This window comes from Notamacropus eugenii, chromosome 1, assembly GCF_028372415.1.
Source record: "Notamacropus eugenii isolate mMacEug1 chromosome 1, mMacEug1.pri_v2, whole genome shotgun sequence".
Taxonomy (NCBI): Eukaryota; Metazoa; Chordata; class Mammalia; order Diprotodontia; family Macropodidae; genus Notamacropus; species Notamacropus eugenii.
The window spans coordinates 109,603,668-109,620,169 of NC_092872.1; the positions used below are offsets into that span (position 1 = coordinate 109,603,668).

Here is a 16,502-nt window from a genome sequence, read left to right on the forward strand (position 1 = left end):
CAAGTGTACAATATGAGAATTATTATTGAACCTGTTATATACTTCAAAGTAGTTAACATAATAATCTTCTAATTACTTTTACTATTATCCTATTAATATCACTTGTAGCAAAGTAAGTTTTCCTTCATTAAATAATTAAAATAATTGTGTTACTTCCTTCTCCAGCTCATTTTACAGATGAGAAACTGAGGTAAACAAGATTAAATATTTGTCCAGGGTCACACAACTTGTAAGTTTCTGAGGATGGATTTGAATTCATGAAGATGAGTCTTTATGGTTCCCACTGCATCATCTATCTGCCCTATGTCAGTTATATATATATATATATATATATATATATATATATGTGTGTGTGTGTGTGTATGTATATGTATACATATGTATATATGTATACATATATACACACATATATATAAAAATGTGAGAATTATATACATACATACATATTGTTTATCTGGAAAAGTATCATAATCACCTCTCCCCTAGAAGAAGTAACAAGTAATTCTACAAAAAATTTTTATAGCTATTTATGGTGCTAGATAATATACAAAATATACATAATTTACATAGGGCTTGATCCCTGAACTCATGGAGATTATAGTCTATTATAGCCTGAAAGGAGGAAGATAGCTATACAATACAAAATAATAAATGTTTCATATGTATGTTAAGCAGGTGTAAAGGAATCATTGATAAAACTTGAGAGTAAATAACCTGATAACAAAGTACGTTGAATGATTTGAATCAACTTGAATTATAGGTTGATGACCACTAGATGAAGGCAACTGATGAACAGATTATCTGTGCTCCTTATGGCCTACATAAAAAGCAAAATGGCCTTACCTTGACTGAGCTTGGAAGGAAGGACTCAATTGTTAAGGACTTTTGCCTATTAGAGACTCAAGCAAGTGTGTGTGGGAAATTTCTCTCTCCTGTCTTTCCTATTAGCAGTGGCATCTCATACACAATTTGAGAAGGAAAGTCAAGCACATTGCTTCCTGAACTCTAAACTTCTGTGTTCAAGTTAGAGTTCTTAAATGTGAGGGTTCCAGATATGGTATCTTCTCTATAGAGAGGATATTTTTTTTGAATGTATCATGATCATTTGAGGTGGAAAGAGAGTTCCCATGGTTCTGAGGTCTACTTAAAGTTCAAAGTCACTGAGGAGTTCTATGGAGTGAAAAACTGAAGATGGTGGAGATTGCAGGAAAGAAGTGATCTAGTGTCCAATGCAGCAGTATCTTTCAGTATCCAATTGAGTCTGCTTCTCCACTTGTGCATCCTGGCCACATGTGTTCCCTATGGGTTCCCTTTCACTTGTGACCTCTATGTGTGTCCACTGTTCCTATTCATGTTGTGTGTATTTATGGAATAGTGTGTCCTAAGTTTATGGAGGTGGTCTTTTTTTATTGCCTTTTAAAAACTCTGCGATTTCATTAAATGCCTTTGTTTTAAGCTAATAGTACCCTTTGGTTGACTATTAAAAGGTAAAATTATTGGTGGGGGCTTGTGAGCTATAGTTTTAGCAGAGTACCTTTGCAGAATACCACAGAGTACATTGAACCTGAGATAGTTGTCTCCTGGAGGAACCCAACTTGTGAGCGTGAATGAGGAGGAAACTACCTATAGATGTAAAAAAGTACAATGTGGTTCAGAACAGGGAAGGGGAGGTTATTATTGTTACCAGGCTTTTCAGAGCTAAGGACTCGCAAGCAAGCTGCACCCTGAGTTTGACATAACAACAATCTTTTGCCTTCACCCTGTGACAGAATCACATAATTATTGTATTGCTTTGACCAGCACCAGGTGTTCTCTGAGCTCAGACAAGCACCCAGCAAGCACCCATGTTCTGGTCATGAAGCCCTGCTATAAATCAAACTTGTCTCATTGTTGATGTCAGGGCTATATAGCTCACTGCATAGCCATTGATGTAAGTATTGGGATCTCCCTACACTGCCTTGGGTCCCACCACTAGGGGCAGGGTAGCAGCATGTGTCTAGATCCCCTCCTTGCTTGTAAGTCATTTCCCTCACTTTGAAATTAAACTTCATTTTGTTTCCTCACTCTCCTGTCTCTAGCCTGTTCTGTTCCTCCCAGTCACCCACAGGTTAGAGGCTGGTTCATTACTATTCATGGGATGAATCAGAGTAGGCTTTGAGGGAGGAGGTGCATTTGAATTGATCTTTAAAGACTGTACTTTGAAAGGAAAAGTTGTTGAGGGTGTCGGAGGGTCATCATGGTATAGATAAAAAAAAAAAAAAACTGGAATCAAAAGACCTGAATTTAGATTCTGCTTCTGCTGCTTACTACCTATAAAAATCTTAAGCAAGTTACTTAACCTCCCTCATCCTCAATTTCATCATCTATAAAATGATGGGCTTGGACTAATTGGCCCCTGTCATCCCTTTCATGTCTACACATATGACATTTTGTGTATAGTGAACAATTCACAATGTTCTCCTTGTTACTACTGTATTCTAACAGGCAAAACTTTTCTACGAAGCCCAGAATGAACTCATGTGTGATAATTTATGTTAAAAAATTAAAGATGGTACAAGTGAGTCAAGTAATAGTGGGGTTTAAGATAAGACTTGGGGGCACATGACTCATAATATTTCAGAATTCCCATCAGCGTGAATATCTGGAGACATATGTCTTTGAATTTATCATTCTGTTGAAATCCCAGGCTCTTTCCCACAAACATCTTTCTTTTTCAAGAGGGAAGAAATATTACAGTTGATAGAAATAGTATGGTGCAGGAAATATAACACTGTTAAATCAGAAATTATAATTTCGTTCAAGTGCCATCATTTACCAGTTGTGGGACCTTGGACATGTCATTCTCCTCTCTGGGAGTTCAGCTCACATGTGAAGAATAATTTGCCACTGTTTATTTTAAAGCTGTTCCTACATTACTTAATGATTAGAAAAAAACATTTTGTTTTTAGTAAAGTGATAAGTATGGTATAGATATTGAAACTTATAAGAAACTTTTTTCCATCTTTTGAAAGCAGCAATAACATTTGTGTATCAAATTTTACATCAATGTTGAAAAATCTTGGAAATCAAGTTTCCTCATCTTTAAAGTGAGGGAACTGGATTATGTCACCTCTAATGTGATTTCCTCCTCTGATCAATTCCATTTGTATGATTCTGCCCCTGAGACTTATTAATAGGAACACCACTTTCTCCCTTTCCTTTCCTGTTCTTATTCTCTGCCTTAGTAGCTCTCTCCCAGTTACAGCTGCTGTTAAGTGGAATAATATCCAGACTCTTTATGTGCTCAGCTTTTCCTGCTATCAGCCAAGTTGCTTCTGTAAGACTGGGGAACTAAGGGACTAAAGAAAATGATCTTTGAAGCCAGTCAAGGAATTACAGTATCAAAGATATTCTATCCAACTAGACTAATTCCACAAGAGCTATTTACAGAATGTTATAAGAAGCTTCTGAGTCCATAAAATAGCAAATTTATAATATAATGCCCACTTCAACTAAACACTGAATTTTCAGTGCTTGCCTTTTGAAGATTACTTAGCTTGATCTGCATGGGGAAAATGCATAAAGGAAAGAAAACCTTTACTCTCTGCCTTCATTTTTACTCCCTAAGCTTTAACTAATGTTTACATCATCTCTGGAATTCAAGAAAGTTACATTTTGAAATGAACAAAACAAAAGGGGATTCCCTTGTGACTTTTTTTCTTCTTGAGGACTCAGATTGTGTAATTAATATGGCTGATCTATCACCTTAAGAAGAAAACATTTAATTACACATATACATTTTAAGCATTTCCCTTCTAGTTGTGTAAACTAGAATTCTGGCAAGAATTATAGCAAGAATTCTCAAAAGAAAGCAGTTTTAACAAATGTGAAACTTAAAAAGTCTCAACATGATCACTATACAACAAAATTATCCTTCATGATAAAAAAATGGATCATGAGAATGTCTTGAAAATAATGGACTTTCATTTTACTATTTCCTATTTTTAAAATTAAGTTAAATGGACAGTCTCAAATCTTTGTCAAATGATAACTTTTTAGAAGGTGACAACTGCAACTTGCAAATTGTTTCAGAATCTGCTTCTATATATTTAACAGAAGACATGAAACTGAAGTCTGGCTTTGCCACCAATTAGCTGTACGATCATGGACAAGTCACTACATTTCCCTGAACCTCATTTTCCTCATCTTTAAGGTGACTGAATTATATAACCTCTAATGGCTCTTCAAGATCTAAATATCTACGATCTATGAATTAGGATTAGAATAAACTGTATTGTAGTTTGTAATTACAGGTGTGACAGGTCGCCAAAACTGACTTTTGCTTCAAAAGGCATCCTCCCTCTCATCCCCCCTCTCTTTATACAAAGTACTATTGGTACTAAATCTTTCATTTAGGAGATACTGTACTAGGTTTACAAAAACTACATGATATTATGTGATCTCATAAAATAATAAAATTCTGGTTAAGACGAGAGGAGAGAGAGAGGGAGAGAGAGGGAGAGACAGAGACAGAGACAGAGACAGAGAGAGACTGAGACAGAGAGACAAAGACAGAGAGAGAGTTTGTGTGCATGCATGTGTAGACATGCATGCACACACTTGAATGCTTGGGTGCATGAAATGAATCTGCGTAAATCTGGTCCTTGTACTTTTCGAAATGATGATTGAGTCTTAATTGAATGTTTTGGTAAAAAGCAAAATCATGAAAATTGTGGCAAATTTCAGACCTCCCAACCACCCTGATATGTCTTTTTGCATTTTCCAAAGAGAGGTAGATGGATACATTGATAGATGATTGATATAAGATAACCAATTTAGTTATCTATTTCTTTTCAAGATAAACAATATAGTTATCTAAATCTTTCAAGAAAAGCTTTGGGCTCCTGCCCTGTTTTGCTACTTATTAGCAAACTGAGCAAGTCATTTAACTTGAGGCCTCAATTTCCTGATCAAATAAGGGAGGTAGACAAGATTTCTAAAGGTTCCTTATAGCTTCAGCAATCTGAGATTGAAAATGAAACCTGAATTTCAATTTGTAACATTTACTAGCTGAACAAAATACTCGACCTCTAGGGAAATGGAATTGGCTGACTCTACGTAAATGAGAGCCTAAATAAAATCATTTACGATTGTGAACTTTTCAAGGCTTTTCAAAATTGTATGTATTTCTGTAATTCCTTTTGAAATGCTGTGAATTAACTAGCTATTAATTTATTACAATTTATTTCACTTTTAATATTGAAATAATTTTTAATGAAAGTTAACAGGTTATACATTTCTTCAGGGCAGGGTTTATGTCTTTGTATATCCTCAAGTCTTATACATAGTATTGCTTAATATTTATTAAATTTGAATAAAAATATAAAATTGAAGGCTACTCAGGAGCAATTGTATTGTTTTAATATCCACAAGTCCTAAAGTTGGCTTCATAGTGAAATAATAGAAATTTGAAGAAACACATTAAACCAATACAGCAAGTCTACAAAATTCTTAGCTCACAAAGCCAATCTGACCTCCTTCCAAATAATACATATATAGTGAAATAAATCAAAGAAGTATCTGTTCCACTGTGTAGTATTTGGATTGAAGTCAGACTGGGTTTGTGAACCATAAACTTTTTGGATCTGGGTTGAACTACTCATGTAACCTTGGTCTTCTTCGGCAATGAAGGATGAACACAATAGTCATGTAATGTAATCTATTTAAAACACACACACACACACACACACACACACACACACACACTCTTCATTTTGGCTTAGTGAGTGGTTTGTCAATGAGGGTACCTTAAGAACTAAAGCAAATCTAAACCAAACATTTTAATATATAGTGTCCCAAAAGTCTAGGTGCAATTTCAAGCCTTCAGATTAAACCCTGCATTATAATTTTAATAAACTACATTGAACCAGACTCTCCTTTTTCTTTAAACTATTCCATAGATGTGTGCTAAATACATTGGAATTACTCCTACAGGTTATTAATAAGTCACTGAATCAGTGAATAGTTCATAAACAGTTTATTTTCTAAAACATTTTGGTATTGGTAAATTTAATTTAAAAAACCACATAGCTCAATATTATTGTGTTATGGGAGTAATTTTCTTTTGGTTTTACTTTCAATTTCAGCTACTCATTAGAAAGATCTATGAGAAAGTTTTACTGGCCTACACATGAAATAATTTGTACAAAAACTTGAATTTATTTCATATGCAATCTACAAAAGAGTTCTTTTATTCAGCATCATGCAACAACTAAATTTTGGCTTCTTGGAATTTTGGAAGTACATAACAAGATAATGTAATAATTAATAAAAATGAATTTTGGAGGTACATAACAAGATAATATAATAATTAATAATAATTTCTTTGGATTTGCAAAACACACTTTTCTTCCATAGCCTTGTGAACTAGGTAGTATATCTTCCCTAATTTAGGGCTAGGGACTTGTCTTAGGATTTCATCTGAACAGGGAACTCCTGGGTAAGGAAATTCCCTCTATCAATGCAGGTCAGAGTCTTCTTTGTCATTTATAGCTTTAGTGGGTTGCCTGGAATACTAAGAGTAAGAGAATAAAAGTGAGTAGGAAGAAGGGGGAAGGAAGGAGGTAGGGAGGAAAGAAGGAAGGGAGGGAGGGAGAGGGAGAGGGAGAGGGAGAGGGAGAGGGAGAGAGAGAGAGAGAGAGAGAGAGAGAGAGAGAGAGAGAGAGAGAGAGAGAGAGAGAGAGAAATTATTAGGACTTTGAAATGTCTTCTATCCAAACAAATGAAGCTACAGAAAAATGTGAAAAAGTTTCAGTGAGAAAATCTGCTCAAGATTTAATAAACATTTTTTAAGTGGTTTTTTTTTTAAAGTGAAGTGAATATTTAATAGCACTGTGGTGACAAATAACAATGTGGAATAAAGCAGATTATGGCCTGTAAAATTCACTGAGTCTCTCAATCGGATATTTGCCAAGTATTCCACTAACAAATCAGTGGGAGAAAGTAGAGCCTTTACATTTAAACAAGTAATTTCTTACTTTTTATATTCCTTCTTGTCTGGTTCGTCGTGAATGTTTTTCCTCTATTTAAACATATTATGTACAATGCTTTGAGATCTTAGAAGTGAAATAGATTTATCAATTAGGGAAATGTTTTATTAAGTCATTGAAATTTTACTTGTCAGATTGTTTTTATAAACCGTTGCCTAGTCACTTACCAGCATGTTTATTAAAACAACAACAACAACAAAAAACCCTGAATCTTCACAAAAATTAATACAGTTCTAAATGTGCAAATATTTTCATATATGTATTTGGTAGGGTGCAATTTCAAGATCTTCATACTTCTTTAGTTGATGGTGAATTCACATTCATTTACTTTGTACCGAATTACCTACAACATTTTGGGATTTACTTTGTGTCTTAAATCCTGTTATTAAGACTAAGAATTATCAGCTGTTATGTTTCTGAATCAATCTATGATAAACATTTAAACCTAGAAGCCATGAATTTAGGGTTTATGACTTATGCATTAGAAGGCAAATTATCATATTCCAAGCTATTACAAGTCCTTCCAAGAGCTATGAAATTTTCAACAGCTTTTAGACTCATTTCAAGCCCTCTGCAAACCTAAAGGAAAAATTTTCTTTCTACTAAGAAACCCAGTAACTGAATTCTGACATAATTTTATTGAATAAATTCATCATGCTCTAAACCACATTTATAATATTTAAATGGTCATTTAAATATATCCCCTGAGACAAACCCACAGAGAAAATAGTTTTAAAAACAACAAATGAATAGGAGAGGGATAGAGAGTAGATCAATGTTTTCCCTGGTTTAAGGAGCTCTCCAGAGAGGAAGTTTCTTCTACCGATGCAGGTTAGCACCTTCTTGGCAACTGAGGGAAACTCTTTGTCTTAAAAAGTGGCTTAGAGCTCTAAGAGATTAAGTCCAACTAGCCCGAGGTCACAAAAGCCCCTTTGAGTCTTGAATTCAGACCCTGGCTTCCAGGTGGGTTTAAAAGAATTGTAAAGAGATCCACTGTCTCAGTTTAAACTAGTAAACAGGTTGTAATTAATGTCATTCTAATAGAAATCTCCCAGTATGCTGCTTTGAATTCCTTGATATCTAATCCCTATGGTAATATTAACATGGATGTTTTAGACATGAGCTTGATCAGTTTACATGGTACTATGGCATTTTTCCAATACAGTTAGCCTGGGTTTCAAAGACTCTCTTTAAAAAACACTTCCCTAACTCTCCCATTTTTTTTCCCACTTTTCTTTTATCCTGGCTAGAACCTTTGAGGTGATATGGACCTTCAGGGACCCAAAACACACTAACAGTGGCCAGACCATTTCAGAGAGTCATCTATCACTGCAACTCTTGATTTTTAAAATTTATGAGCAAATCTGTGACTTCCAATCCTCCTTTCCCTTCCACTTCAAGCCAGATCGAATAATTCTGACCCCCACAAAATGAACACATAATTTCTATTTGTCATCTCTAGCTCCCTTGGCAATGTTCTGTAGAATATCTCTCTCCTATAATAAAATCTATGTGCATTGTTAAAACTGTCTCCTTCCCCCCACTTTGTACCAATATTACCAATGTTCTAGGCCACTCCAGTTAAACCTGGGAGAATTCTTACAGTATTGCCGCCAGACTCTTCACTCCAGTGAAGGTTTTTCTAACTGGTTCCTCCACCAGGTTTACCTATTTGGATGAGACAGTACTCCTGTAGAGTATCATGCCCCCATCTTCAGAGAAAAAATCCACCACCCCACTAACTTCTTACCACAAATTATGTATTTACAAGTTTCACATTTGCAGATTTTTTTACCCTGTTCTTATCTCCTCCAGTGGGAAATCCTGACCCAAAAGTTGATTCTCCACTTCTACTCAGATCCTGTTTTTACTGTAAACTGAGAAAATCAAGGAAACAGTTGAGGGTATAGCTAGAATATGAATACACTTCCTTCTGAGGGAGCTTCAGCTGGGTGGGTCTCTGTACTAGAAACTTGTCATCCCATCTGAGAAGGTGCATAAGGGAGTATGTTCAAAACTGCTCTCTTGTCACCTTCCAGCTATCCTTTCCTCAATCTGTTTGGAGCTACTGTGGAGGCCATGGGGAGAAGGAAAGAGCAAGAAGTCCCAAGGGTGGATCAGTTTCATCATTGCTTTCAATCCCCTGTAACTGCTCGAAGGTATAAGGTGACTTGATGGTGTCCCTGCTGCTGAGCTAGGTGCAAGGGGAGGCGACCCAGAGAGTCTCCAATGTCCAAACGGGCTCCTGCACGATGAAGCAAGATCAGAGTGTCTAAGAAACCCTCCCGGGCTGCATCATGGACTGGTAGGGTTAGAGTGGTGGGGTCGGGGATGTTGGGATCTGCTCCGTGCTTCAGTAGGAGCTCTGCCACTCCAACATTGCCCATCATCATGACCTAGAAGATAGTTGGAGAGTGGTCAATGAGGTGATATGAATGCCAAACTTATGCCAATGGAGATTAAGTATACAGGCATACTTAATGTGTGTATGTATGTGTACACATACATACACATGATTACAAATTTGCTATTTGTCTGAAATTTTTCATAAATTATTTTTCATAGCAGTAAGGAATTATATATATGTCTATTTTATGTAAATCTACATATAAAAATAAGTAACTAAATAAATTTCTCAATTGTCAACATTCCCACCCCACTCTCCAATTTCAAATTATGATAAATTAGTAGAATAATCTTTTCTAGAAAGTTATGTAAATTTTAGTCAGGAAATGACAAAAAATTTTCTTACAATTATAAAATTTTGTAAAACAAAATTGGACAATTTTTTAAAACATGAATTGAATTTTTAACTATTAGTGTTTAAATTAAATTAAATTTCACATTGAAAAGATACATGTAAAAGATACATATATGTATATTATATTATATGCATGTCCGAAGAGTAAAAATATATATTTTTGTCCTGTAAAAATAGTGTCATTTACTTATTCTAAAAGAAAGTTAGAGTATTAGCAGTAAAATCCTTTAGACTACCAGCAATGTCCCCCTCCATAGACATCTATATAAAGTTTGACCAATTCCAATTTTTAAACAGGGAAATACTTTTGAAGTGACTTATAGAATAAACTCCTTATAAAATGAACTTTCCAAATGGAGAATATTAATGTGGGTTTCTTGTCATTGGAAGTGGAGTCAGGTGAAGTGGAAACAATTAAACATGTTTAAGTAACTGACAGGAACTTGAGTTCTAGCATACACACATAGGTATGCATATATGTATGTATATGTATGCACACATATACACGTACATAATTATATACCTACATAATATACATGCACATATGTACACGCATACATACGTGTGCACACACACAAAACTAGTTTCTACCATTCAAAGTATAGTAGAAATATTTTGAAGCAGAAGGGGCATAATAATTAAGGAGAACTAGAAAGAAAAAACTGGTTCTCCAACTGAATAATATAATAATAGTATGCAATATAAATTCTGATAACATTTTAAGATTTTAAAGAACAAATAAAAGTATTTCTGTTGCCCGTCTGTTATTTGTATGTCATAAAATACATATGAAGCGAAAGAATTAATTCTTTTTAATCGGCAGTTATAAATCTATGTAGTACAGCAAAAGGCAATAGTGAAACGGACTACTTTCTTTGACTCCAAGTATTGGGGAGGAGGACCCATGAAACTGTTTGTTCCTCTACAGACAAAATGTTTTTATAGGAAACTGACGAAAAAGTAGGGACAATTTAAAAAAAGTTATCTTTGAAAAGCTTTCTTTGAAGGTACTTTCTATCTGGACACCCTTCTAAAGTGAGTGGGGGGTGGATTATTAATGAATAATGAATATAAAACGCAAACAGTACTTTCATTACAAGGCTTGACATACTTTTAAAATCTTTTAAAATGGAAAGTGTCTGAAAACATAGCAATCGCTCAAATAAGCATACAATTTCCCCAACCCTCCATACATATCGGTATGTAATACCGATAAAAATCTGACGGTACCATGATTTTCTTTTCCCGATTCTCTTACAAATAACATACCCATATGTAGAGCCCATTTACTTTTTTTTTAAATTGAAAATTAATATTAGTGTTTCTGATTTTTTTTTTTGTGAAGTAGAAATACGTGCATACCTTCTGAATTGCGGAACTTTTCGTTTACTTTTCCGCCTGTATGCATTATCAGTAAAAGTCAATAAACAGAGAAAAAAAAAATGGCTCAAAGTAAATCCACAAAGAGCTCTCAGAATGGGAGAAGGGAAGGCAAGAGGACATCTTGGACATTTTTTTAAACTATTAAAAAAATCGTGTGGTGTATTATGCTATTATCCAGATACTAAAAAAAAAAAAAAAAAAACCCATTCAATTTCTCCTAATAATGCGTTTCATCGGATCTCACACACAAAGCACCTGGCTGGGGAAATGTTGCAGCACCCGACTCCTCCGGCCCCAAGTACCGCCTATTTCACGAAACCATCTCAAGGCTCCTGCTACTCTCCCGCCCTCTACCGACCATCCAGTATGGCCCCAGGTACCTGGATGGGCCGCCTCCCAAAGCGATTGACTCCGTTGGGATCTGCTCCCGCTGCCAGGAGCTCCTGCAAAAGTTCCCTTTGCCCTCGGGCAGCGACACTTGTCAGGTCGAGGCAGCTGTCGAGGCGAACCCCCCTGTCCTCTTCTGATCCTTCTGTCATTTCAGAACCCGCGAATGTCTCCACTGGATATTGCTAGACTCACTCTGCGTGCTTCTCCTCTCTTCCCTTCTTCACTCCAGGGCCCTTCCTCCTTCCTGGAGAGGGTTGCTTCACCCCTTTTTCGGTTCTTGCGGTCTTCTTGCCCTGAGTCTCGAAGCTGACAGCCAGGCTTTCAGCTGCCCCCTCCAACCCCTTTTCCGCTTCAGTGACCCCTGGTTTCGCAGTCCAGAGTTCTAGTCAGTCCCAGCTTTCCACCCCCTGAGGACTCTGGAGTGAACCTAATAAGCCAGAGTTTTCCTAGACTCTGCTAATGAAAGGGGTTCCACCTGGACGGTGCCGAAGCAAAAAACCTTTCCCACCTCTGCGAGTTGCCGTAAAGGGAATACACGTCTGGGAGACTAAGATTATTTGCCTTCTCCAGCTGGGACTGTGCCCGGCTCTCCCCACCCCCTATGGCTCCACCTCCGCTCCAGGCTAGCGCTGAACTTGTTCTAACTTGCCTTGTCTTTTCACCCGGCAGCCGATGACCTCACAGCAGACCATCAGGAGCGGCCACACTCCCAGGAGAAGGGGAGGGCTGGGATATGCTGAGGCGCATGCGCTGCAAATTTATTCAGGTGGACCACCCGGACCCTGGAACAGGAGGCAGCTTCGTACTCCCCGGAACATTCCACCCAAAGTTCATATTCCAAATGCAAGGCAGGAAGCTAAAGACTTTGGAGATACTTGCAGAAACACCTCCCCTTCCTCTTCCTCCATCTTCAAGCAGTCATAGTCGCTCCCTTCTTATGGGAAAAAAACAGGCTAATTCAAATGCTTTTGCCATCAGTCTCAACGCCCGTAGCTTTTACTCTTAAACCCAATTCCTGGGATTCGCTCTGCTGGCGCCACTCCGTGGTTAAATGAACGATTTTTCTTTTGAAAGTTTAGGGAAATATTTACAATAGACATTTAAACAATTCCTCCTTTCCGGGAGTTTTCCCTTTTGTAGAAGACCGGTTAGTGACAGTTTTGCACCTGTCATACTGGGTAAACCCTCCTCAGGAAGGACTTGGCACTCCAGAGGCTTTCCTGAAACCAAGTCTTGCATTAAGTGAAGAAGCTTTCTCACTTGGGCGTGTCTGGCAGGCAGAAACACTGAAAAATCTTGAGTATCCTGTTTTGCATGTGTATGTCTGTTTTTACTTTGAAGTATGGATGCAACTAGGTGGATACGATGAATTTTAAAAAAAGAAAATGCAGCCTAAGAAAAATAACATTTTTATGAAAAGAAATCTTGGACCATATGATTTTAATATGTTCACTCAATGTTTTCTTGTTTCCACCTTCACCTATTTAAACCCACCATCTTGGCAAGCAATTAAATTTTTATTGTCAAGGGAATTTATGCAATTATAATTAAACATATAGTCATAAAAATAAAACAGGGTGTGGCACTGTCATGAAAACAGCTGATCAGTCATTCATTTACTGTGTGTATACAGGCCAAATGCTTGGTAGACTTTTTTTTTTAACTAAGATATGTGGCAGCCATCTCTCAGTTCCAAGCTCATTAGGTTTAGTGTTAAACAAATGTATGCATTACCTAAAAGATTTTTTAAAAATGCTGTCTGTGCAGTTAGGATAGAAAGATAATGATAGGTTATGTCTACTTGGGATCAAAATTTTATTTTTCTGAGGAAATATAATGGTGAATATACTTATGGGTGGGCTGTCTGAAGAGCTTTGGCTTATAATGACAATGTAGCTAAGTGTACTGAAGAGGACAATTTCTTCAGTGCTGACTGAGACTTTAAAAGGCAAGTTGATCATTTTCATGGGATTAAGACAGAAACTGGGTATTTGTCAGAATGTCTTTCTTGTAACTCACATGAGTGTAAACTACTTATCATTTTCTCTTCATCAAATGAAAGGATTGGACAAGATGACCTCCGAAACACCTTTTAGCTCTAAATCTGTAATCTTTCTTTTACTTTCTTCTTTGCTATTTCCTTTTCCTCTTGAGGAAACCAGGCTTTTAGTACTGTTGATATAAAGTTTGCTGCTAGGACATCCCATCTAATGAATCCCATTCATACTGTTGTGACCATTAAGGCTGCTATTTTCTTGTAACTGGGTTTTTAATTTAGGCCTTAGTTTTTCTATGGATCATGCAAACAATATAAACAAAAAAGATATATGTAAATGTGAGCTATTACTCTAGAAAATGTTTGGGAGAAATGAGGATTATGAGTTCAAATTTGGGGATTAAAGAAAAAAACAGGGAAAGATAGCAACATGGTTGAGATATTTCTAAGAGGTGGAATGTCAGAGTGGGAAGACCATTAACTTAGAAGTTAGGGAAGTGAATTTGGAAGCCCGCCTCTGGTACTTTCTGTTTGTGTCAACTTGGGCAAATAGTTTCAACTCTCTGAAACTCAGGTTTCTCATTTGTACAACCAGGGATTAAGGATTAGATTATTTTAAGGGCCCTTCCAACTTTAAATTTTATGATTTTCCCCATGTCAGTTATTGGGAAAGCATGCTCAGGGAGAATTGATGCCACAAATGCTTGAAATATTAGTACCACGGATAGCAACTTCATTAGAATCTTCTCAGGGTGGTCCTACATGCAACTCAGTACCTGCTCAGTACCTTAAAGGAAGGGTGTGTAATTTCATTTACTTTTTTCTTCATATTCACCTACATGGGAGTCAAGTGTACACTAATAATTTCTGTTTGTAAAATCATCTTGCCCTTTTTTGACTCTTAATAACTGATTTGTCAAATGCAACCTTTTAATGACTAGATCACTTAGGACTGAATTCAACAACAGCATCTTTGCAAGAGAGGATAGTATGTATATAATCTATAATCTGTAACAGATTTATTATCTCTCTAATTATTTCTTTATACTTGTGTCTTCTTAACCTCTCTTTTGTCTCTCTTGGAATTCCAACATTTTTTTTTCCAGGTTATTCTCTATAGCTAATATATAAATGCCTCTTTCAGCAACCCAACTCTTTATCCATTTCCTCTTAATGCAATGGATATCATCTTTGGCTACTGTGTTCTATTGCTGTGGGGCCACTAGAATATTTTTGTGAAGTGATTAGTAATAAATAATATACTTTAACATATAAGATAAAACTTCAAAAAAACCCAATATAACTTAATCCCAAGGATTAATTTACTTTTGCTTTTCTGCTCATTTTAATGACTGAGTTAGGGAACAAAGATTGTTAGTCCAATTTCAGATTTGGAACACTGAGAAATATTATGATCAAAATAATACAGTGCCAGTTCAAAGAGTAGACCTGGTTATTTTGACTACAAATCTGGAGAATCTCCCATGTATTCCTTAGTTTCTACTCATTTTCTTTTTTAGGGGGAAGAGGGGAGGTGGAGGAGGGAAGATGGTGATAAACAGAGTTTAGTGTTATGAGAAAATAAACAATAAAATGGTAAGACTATAAATGCTAAACATTTCACCTGGATGAATGTAATTAGCATTATTTTTACATAGGCAATACTTCTAGCATAAGCTATGGGGGAGGGGAAGTGGGACACATTGGTACTTGGAGTCACTGCTAAGTAGCACACTCCCTACCCCCCTTCCCCAACTCAGATTTTTTCTTCAGAGAGAGATTCATAACTAAATATTATGGAAATCTTTGGATGATAGTTGCATGCATTTCCAAGTCCTGAAAGTCTGGATCATTTTACACATACCCTCCTTCACTGCAAGATGACTGGATATAGTAATTGGACCTTATTATGTAGGCAAGACAGAGGTAGCTAGGTGGCTAAGTGGATAGAGAACAAGACCTGGAGTCAGGAAGAACTGGGTCCAAATGTGACCTTAAATATTAATATAAAAACAAAACATGAAAATTTTTTTTATTAAAAAGTGTCTATCTCCTAAATATAAAGACATTTAAAAGTCTTTATAACTAGAAAACACTGCATACTCCTTTGTTATAGCACATCCCTGATTGTGCTCTAGAATTTTCTATTTGGTCCTCATAGTACATTGACCCTGTAAGCAAACTTCAATTTGAATAGTTGCTTGTTATAAATAGTTGCACATGCATACATATGTGAGCACGTACATAGATCTACACATACTCAGATTGCCTCCATATGTATATAGCATAATCAAAATAACTGAATGCCAGGCCTAGAGGCCTGAGGGCTACCCGAGTCTTCCCTTACCTCTATCCCGAGGTCTTCGGTTGGCCAAACCGGATGCTCGTATGAGAGAAAGGACGTTCCAGAGTCGAACAAGGGTTGAGCTTTATTTCAGGGTCTAGTTACAAGTGCAGGGGAATTCTTCCTTAGGAGGGAGCGAAGAATCTCCCAAGGAGGCAAAGATCTTACAATAAGAGATTGGAAGTAGAAGTATAAGTGGGGAGAGAGGGGGAGGGGAGAGAGGAGAGAGGAAAAGCGGAGCCTTCTGTCCTCACACGTGGCCCCTCCGCCCAAGAGAACTTTCAGGCTTTCCTGATCCTACTTAAGCTCTCCAGTCGCATAGTTTGCATCTGAATACCGTGCTGTTAGGTGTGCCCAGATCCGGGACAATCTCGAGGGCAGGGAGAGCTCTCTCCCATCACGTCTCTCACGGGAAGAGGTGGAAATACACGAGATAGCTCGGTTCACCTCGATTCCCAGTCGTTTCCTGGGGGGTCTCATGAGAACTCTAAGATTTAGAAGTTCCCACCTTTACCCGCCCGAGACTGTCCACATGGAATTGAGCTTCCATCCCCAGCAACTGAAAGATTTGATTAGTTTAATTTTCCATGGCCAAGGTTC

At 36.9% G+C, this 16,502-nt stretch overlaps 1 protein-coding gene and 1 long non-coding RNA gene across 2 annotated transcripts in view; one reads left to right on the forward strand and one right to left on the reverse strand.

Annotated features, from left to right (window-relative positions):
- The window catches only part of LOC140505772 (uncharacterized), a 181,936-nt gene that overhangs the window by 8,459 nt on the left and 156,975 nt on the right, over positions 1-16,502 (forward strand). The window lies entirely within an intron of this gene.
- Positions 6,002-12,777, reverse strand: LOC140505764 (cyclin-dependent kinase 4 inhibitor B-like). Its single transcript, XM_072612091.1, has 2 exons — positions 11,553-12,777; positions 6,002-9,424 (listed from the first exon to the last, which is right to left on the reverse strand). The coding sequence occupies exons 1-2, from the start codon at positions 11,709-11,711 to the stop codon at positions 9,164-9,166; spliced, it is 420 nt and encodes a 139-aa protein (XP_072468192.1). The 5' UTR covers positions 11,712-12,777; the 3' UTR covers positions 6,002-9,163.